Here is a 7,326-nt window from a genome sequence, read left to right as displayed (position 1 = left end):
GGGATCGAGGGACAACCTAAGCCCATTGGCGTCGTTTTAGAGTTTTGAAAATGTGGCGCATGCACTTCGCATTATATAGCCCGAGAAAGGGCACTAAAGTCAAATCAATTGAGTTATTTTCTTTTCCTGAATCCATTTTGGAATGTTCACCTAGCACGGCTTTCATGCTGCTTTTCACCTGATCGCAGTGCCCAGGGTGATTTCTCAACCAGAGCCTTCAGAGCGAAAAGGAAATCCGTTAAGAACGCAATCCGGCCGTACACTCTAAATGTCTAAGGACAATTTTTGTAACTAGCACCGGACTTCTGTGTGCATAACTAGCTCAGATACAATATTGTAACTACCAACACACATTTAGTGACTAGCAAGTCACAATATTGTATCTGATTCCAGTTATGCACGCAGAAGTCCGGTGCTAGTTACAAAAATTGTCCTTGACATTTAGAGTGTATAGCCCAAGGACGATGGTCTGACCCATGGACGTTTGCCTCACAGAACACAAAAAATGTATATTATAGAATTGAACTTACACAAGGACCCAGAAGGTAGAGTCTTCCCAGAAGAGGTACTCGGTGGAGGGTGTGCGCACAGAGGTGACCTTGAAGGACCTGGCCTTGGCGGCCCGGGGGTCCACGGAGTTGGCAGTCTCCACGGACAGGTCGATGAGGCGGGATATATCGCGGGCGCCGCAACTCGCCGGCAGGCACAGCCCCATGTTCACCGTCCGCATCTGGAAACACGAGTAAAAGTCAAAACAAGAGCAGCTTCTCTTTAAATTTTCCAGCGATTTTTGTTGTTTTTCACCCAAAATATACAATCTTTCAGAACTTTGAGGAGAAAAGGAGGGAGGGGGCGTTTGTGGAGGTGTTGGAGGTTGTTGGGGCGGACATCGGACATTAGTGTGTGTGTGTGTGTGTGAGCTCGATGTAAAGCAGCCACGCACCCTCACGCACAAGAGTTGCAATCTGCCTCATGTCTTAACGCCTTCGGTCCACACGGGCGCCTGTTACGCGTCCCCGCAAACAAAGCGGTGCAGGTCAAACAAGGACGCAATAGAGTGGCAGTGCCATCAGCACCAGCCGAGCCGCAAACTGTTTTCATCTATTTATATTTTTTTTTGCGTTGCACGGAAAACATGCAGGCAGTGTGCGGAGAAGGAGGATGGGGTGCTAATGGGACGGTCCACGCGCTGCCGTGCTCACTCACCAACACCAAGCACAGCGCAGCGGGCACGCGCTCAGTCTTTCTCTCTCCATCTCACTCTCACTCTCGCCCCCCCCCCTCTCTCTCCCTCTCGCTGCTCGCGCTTTAATTTCCTTCTAAACCACCTCGTTTTGCTTATCCAGATCGCCCGCACGAGGCACGCCGAGCGAGCCCCCGTCGGGTGGACCTCTGCCGGAAATGGCAGTGCTTCCCTTCCCTGCTGCAGCGGAAGAGAGTGAACCGACAATACGGATTCCCCTTCCGCGGCCGAAGCATCTAGCCTCGATCTATTGCCTGCCTCAAAGAAGCAGATCGGGAGGGAGGGGGGGGGGGGTAAATACGTACGGTTTGGGATCACTAACGCACTCCTCGGTGCCATTTTCAGCAGCTCTTCCGGTTTTCACCGTAAGCATGACCTCGTAGTCATGACCTGTGTTTAGGTCCCCAGTAACTCACGTTTTCGGCGACAGACTCGGGGAGGCTGAGGTCGGCCCTGATGACAAAGAAGGCGGCCGGGAAGGGCGGCGTCAGGTGGCCGACGTCCTTCCTGTGGGACGAGGTGTTGTGCGCCAGGTTGACGCACAGCGTCTGCGAGCCCATCCAGTAGGTGTTGCCGAAGAAGTAGCCGCCGCCGTACTTGCCCGTGGCGTCGTTCACTGCGGAGGAGGAGAAAGAGGGCTTTATTCAGGAGTGCAATGCCGTGGGCTGCTCGACAGCTACAAGTGTGTAACAAACATACAAACAAGTGTGTGACACATAGAGAAAGTTGTTCTTGTTTAATAGGAAACGTTCTTCTTCACTGAGTGGGCTTCTTGAAGCCCACTTGAAGTGGCGAGGTGCGAGGAGGTCCAGCGCAATTCAGTCAACTGTACTAGTCATTGGTACCACGACTTTAAACTTCTTTTTTTTTTTTTTGTTAACGGTCGTACCCGACAGCTGTCTGCCCGTCTCTCGCTGCGTTGTTTTACAGCCTCAGTTACAGCACCGTACCGTCGCCCCATCTTCGCAAAAGTGCAAAAGTGCCCAAACTTGTCGCGCGCTGCGTTCGGTAGCGCGCACATCAGTCTGTTGCATAACAGGAGGCGGTCTGCTCAGCGTGCGGAGCGGCGCGGCGCGGCGTGGCGTGTGGGGCATACCTTTGCTATGCGGAGCGTGGCTATGAGCAGAGGAAGTCGTCAGGACACAGACAGACAGACAGACAGACAGACAGACAGACAGACAGACAGACAGACAGACAGACAGACAGACAGACAGACAGACAGACAGAGCTGTAGGGATGGCCGGCCTGGGCGGTGACCTGAGCGCAGGAGGGGTCCCACAGCGCGTGACGGCTCCTGACGGCGCCTGACGGCGCCTGACGGCGGCCCGGTAGGCAGCCCCGCCGGGCGCGCGTGCTCGACAGGCCTGCCTGCTCTCCAGGCGCTCAAGTACAGTCCGTCCTTATGGTGATAATGCGTTACACCCGAATCACTTGAAAAGTTTTTATTGTGTCTCATAGTGATATCGAATTAGGTAGCTGTTTATAGATAATTATTCGGAAACCGCTCTGACACTCGCATTATCAGAATTATTATTACGCTTCTCATGACGCTGACCTTGACATTGGTCGCTGGTGTGGGGAGAGATGTGAAACTGCCTTCCCTGGCGGCATTGCTCAGCCGAAAACGACAAACAGTTCTGCTGTGGAAAAGGGGCAGGGGGGGGGGGGCAGCATGTCGATGGGCACGTCGGCGGCGGCGTATGACCGAGGCGGCGGCGCCCCCGAAAAGTGTTTCGTAACGCCCCGGGGGGTCCAGCTGGGTCCAGGCAGGGGGCGGGCGCCTTTTGCGGCTAGGGCCCCTTACCCCCCCCCCCTCTCTCTGCACAGGAGCATTGCGGAGCAGCCGGGCCACTCACTGCCACACTTGCTCAATTTGACCGCCACTGTAAATACCGCCTCTGCTCCTGGCCGACGACATGGCACAGCGAAACAATCATGAATGAACTAAGGATTTTTTTTTTTTTGGCAACCCCGGAGAGCTCTTCGTCGCGCCAGGAGGAGGGTTTTGCTGGCAGAAGCAAGATCGCAAAACAAATGGAGTGTAAAATGGGGCTTAACACCTTCTTTGTGGAGAGATCAAAATGACGACAGCGCAACCCCCTCCCCCGCCCCTCCCTGACCGGTCAATTAGCATGCAAAATTTGTGGGTCGGCAAAACATAAATTTGCGCCAGATTCGATCGTTGAGAGAGGGAGAGGAGAGGAGAGGGAGGGAGGGAGACGATGAAGAGGACGCCGGGCTTGAGCGACAAGAAGGCCGTCGGCGCCACCCCGCCATCCGCCAACCGCTGGGAGGCTGCTGACTGGTCCCCTCTGGTCGGGCCCCAGACCGGGTCAGCGCCCGCGAGCCTCCATAGCCAGCCTCATTGGCATAGCTCGCTAGGCTCGGCTCGGCTAGCCGTAAGCGCGTGGGCCAGGCGAGCCGAGCCGTCTGGTCTGGTCTGCTGCAGCCGCCGCTGCACTGACCTTGGCTAGAGCGTTGGACCCGTCTTGGCTCCGATACCATAGGCCAACTGACGGTGCGGCAGGGTAGGGACCAGTCATACGAAGTAATTTTTTTTTTAATCCATTACGGAGCTCGTAAGGTTTAGTGACATTTGATTGAGACGCGTGTGACTCTGTGGCGCGTCCGAAACAGAATGACGATATTCGATAATCACCGTGGGAAATATGGAAAGGGTCACATCTTTCGTTAGGTACGCTCCTCTCTCTCTGTCAGCGGTCAGCGCCCTCATGTAGTCACCATACTGTTAAAAGCTTACATTGATTTTCGCCGTAAGCTACAGTTAAAGCCTACAGCACCGTAGCTTACGGTGAGATTCACCGTAGCTTACGGTGAATTTCAGTGTAAGCTACAGTGAATCTACTGAAGCTACTGCTGCAGGCTTTCACTGTAGCTTTCGGTGAAAATCACTGTCAGCTTTTAACAGCGTAGCTCGCAGCTCCTGCAGTTGAAATACAGAGCGCCGTTTTCGACATTTTTTTTATGACTCGAGCTTGTCCGACTATAGGGTCTTGTCGGTTCGATTCAATTTTATCACCATACATGATTATGCCTTTCTACCTCTTCTACCTTGCTCACTCACTGGCGCGGCAAGTTACCCCGGCAGGGGAACAACTCGCCGACGCACTACAACAACTACGCTTTTATTGATCCGCTGTGCTGGTCGGCGCCGGTCGGCCTGCGCAACACACAGATAGTCCCCGGGCCGGGTGCACCTCACTGAGCTGCTCACGCGAGCGGACAGGAGGTCCCGCTGCCGCCGCTGCAACAGCACGCCGCCGGGCCGGGCCCCGGGCCCCGGGCCCGCAGGGGCGCCATAGCCTGCGCCAGCCTCGGCTGCAGCGGCGGCAGCGGCGGCAGCCTAGCCCGCGCAGGATGCGCCGCGCACTATGCGTATTTCTAATTGCACCCGACTGGCAAACATGAGCGCCATGATGACGTCACGCACGTCAACTTGAAGGTCGCATCCGAAGGGAGAAAATTCAACTTGTTTTAGAGTGATATAATAGGTAGGTGAAAATATAAAATGACCTCCCGTCATTCGTGTGCATTCTCCGGAGTCCCTGGTTCACGGGGAAAATAATATCCATAATATTCAGTCGATATTAGCGATTGTTACGTGATTATTGAGTGATATTCACTATTTCAGAGTGTTATCACAGTGCACGAAAGTTCGGAGTTGGTGCCCCTTTGGATGGGTTGTCGAAAAGGGTCATTAGACATGCAGTCCCGCTCCGCCAAGCGATCTGGGGTCGTGTGAGTGCTGAAAGTATTTCGCAATGGCGGGCGCACGGGCTTAACCTTTCCCTTGTACGGGACACGGACAACAGCAACAACAACAACAGCCGAAACAACAACATAACAACACATTTGTCGTCTCCCGGGTCCTGCCCAATTTCCTTTAAGGTTATAGGGTCCTCCCACGGGTCACCCTGGTCGTCCTCCCACCGGCCGTGACACGTAAAGCATGACAGCCGAGCCGACACCCCCGCCGTAAGAGGACCCCGTCGGACGGGTTATAGTAGAGGAATCGCGCATTGTGTGACAGGTCTGCCCTGCCTTCAATATTTTCATCAGCGAGCCCCGCATTTGCTCAAGGTATCGTCCGGAAAGTACGCCCGTCACGAAACTTTATAGTTCAGCCTCTGCAAGCTCTCATACCGCCTGCCAAGTAGGCAACTTCTTGTCTGCAGCGCATGCGTGTACTGCGGGATGGCCTACCCGGAGTCTCGCAGGCGCCAAGCTCCCGAATTTGCCGAATAGATCAAAGAAAAACAGACGCGCTTTGTGGACAATCTCTATCACTTGTTTTCAACTACTCACGCACTCCTTCTCAGCCGCTGGGGCCCGCCAGCCACATCGAAATAGTGTGCAAGAGCGTCGTCGTCGGCTTTTTGGATGAAAATAACAGCTCGGTGGCATGCAACGTTCTGCGAAAAAAAGTGCAAAATCTTCCCTATACCTGCCATCCGTGTCCCATTCACAAGGCGTCGGCTCGACCCTGTCTCTGTTCCTCTCTGCCGCATCTCCTCCGCGGGTGGAAGAGAGAGAAAGTGGTCAGTGGGTTGCGCTTCACGTGTGAAGGTCTCTGCCCCCGGTCGCACGGCTGTGCCGGGCGACGGGTGTGCGCTCGAGTACGAGACTTCAATTTGCGGGCCGACCAGTCATCCATAGCCACGCACAGACAAACTCAATGAATTCAATCACCCCGTTCTGTTTCTTTTCTTTCTTTTTCTTTTTAAAGGGCGCTTGAACAGTTTTCTGTAAAAAAAAACGAGAAGAAGAAAAACAGCATACCGATTTCGATTTCGATCGCATACATGCATGCGGCGACAGTGTCTATGACTGGGTGTCTATGAACGGCACCCAGTTTTGTTTGGCTCGCTTCTTATCGGAGTTTCGATGGGAATTCATAAAAATGCCGCTTCAGGCAGAAACAAGTCGAGTGAGTGAGATATTTAATGCCGAACGCAGCGAGGACAGCCGGTTAGGACGGCGACGCGTTTCATGTCGCATTGATAATCATTTACATTTTTGACCGAGTCCTTTGGATTTATTGAGATTCACGTCTGGGCTCGGCTCGGCTCGCCCCGGCTCGCCCGCTCGGCCCTGAGGCTCGTGAGGACGGACTGTACAGGACCCACATCGCATCGAGCGCTGCACGAGCGTTTCCTTTGTATGAAAATAAGGAACCATTAGAGGCGCAAAGAAGTTGTGTCGACGAAAGACGAACAGATGACGGTGGTGCAGCAACCCGTCTGTCATTCGCGACTGGCTCGTTGAATAATAAAAAAATTAAACAAACGAACAATGGAGCAATCTTACTTTCGTTTTGGTGTTATTTTTTTTTCCAGAGAGTTATAGCTTGGAGGCGCGCAAAACAGATGCGCACGTCGTGAAAATAAAAACAGGTGCTTTCTGCACTTGACATAGAAACGGGCTGCTCGCCACGCGGCCCGAGCGCGACCATCCCCGAAAGTAAGTCGCGGTGACGTCACGGTGTTATTGCTTTACAATCGCTACCAGCAAGCTTCGGCCGCGGGCAGCAGGCCGCGTGGCGCTACGAGGCACGGCGTGGCGTGGCGTTGGCGTTGGCGTGGCGTGGCGTGGCGTTGGCGTGGCGTGGCGCGGAGCCTCGCGGCGCGGAGGGAACGACCACCACCACCAAGCGGTGGGCCCCGCGGAGCCCCGCGGGGCGTGGAGGTCTGGGGCACAGTGGGGCAGACGGTCCTAACGGCTACGTAGTGAGGCTGGGGCGTCCCGTCTGCGCTCGCGAGGGAGAGAGGGGAGGGGGGGGGGTTGCGTCAGGGCAGAGGAGTGGCGCGGCGGAGTGGCACGGAGAGGCTAGCAGCCGCGGCCACTTACCTCACTGTTAGGACACCTTTCATAATAATTAGGCATTAGGCTGGCGGATCAATCGGCCGCGACAGACCAGATGAGACACTATCGGTTGGGCGCAAGAGAATAGTGTCGTCTGCTGCCCGCGTCCGTCCGTCCGTCCGTCCGTCCGTCCGTCCGTCAGTCAGTCAGTCAGTCCGTCAGTTAGTCCGTCAGTCCGTCAGTCCGTCAGTCCGTCAGTC

General features: G+C 54.8%; 1 protein-coding gene across 2 annotated transcripts in view; it reads right to left on the bottom strand.

Moving 5' to 3' along the window:
- Window positions 1-7,326, bottom strand: part of LOC127752376 (uncharacterized) — a 52,034-nt gene that overhangs the window by 26,561 nt on the left and 18,147 nt on the right. The window contains exons 2-3 of one of the 2 annotated variants that reach the window (XM_052277656.1): window positions 1,660-1,859; window positions 531-730 (exon numbers count right to left, since the gene is read on the bottom strand). In XM_052277656.1, coding sequence (XP_052133616.1) covers window positions 531-730; window positions 1,660-1,859 — 400 coding nt within the window. The remainder of the gene's footprint in view (window positions 1-530; window positions 731-1,659; window positions 1,860-7,326) is intronic. The other variant, XM_052277655.1, reaches the window with a different exon arrangement.

The sequence above is a fragment of the Frankliniella occidentalis genome, unplaced genomic scaffold (genome assembly GCF_000697945.3).
Source record: "Frankliniella occidentalis isolate FOCC.00 unplaced genomic scaffold, Focc_3.1 Scaffold11, whole genome shotgun sequence".
Lineage (NCBI taxonomy): Eukaryota > Metazoa > Arthropoda > Insecta > Thysanoptera > Thripidae > Frankliniella > Frankliniella occidentalis.
Note: the sequence above shows the minus strand (reverse complement) of the source record. Positions and strands in the feature narration are given on the sequence as shown.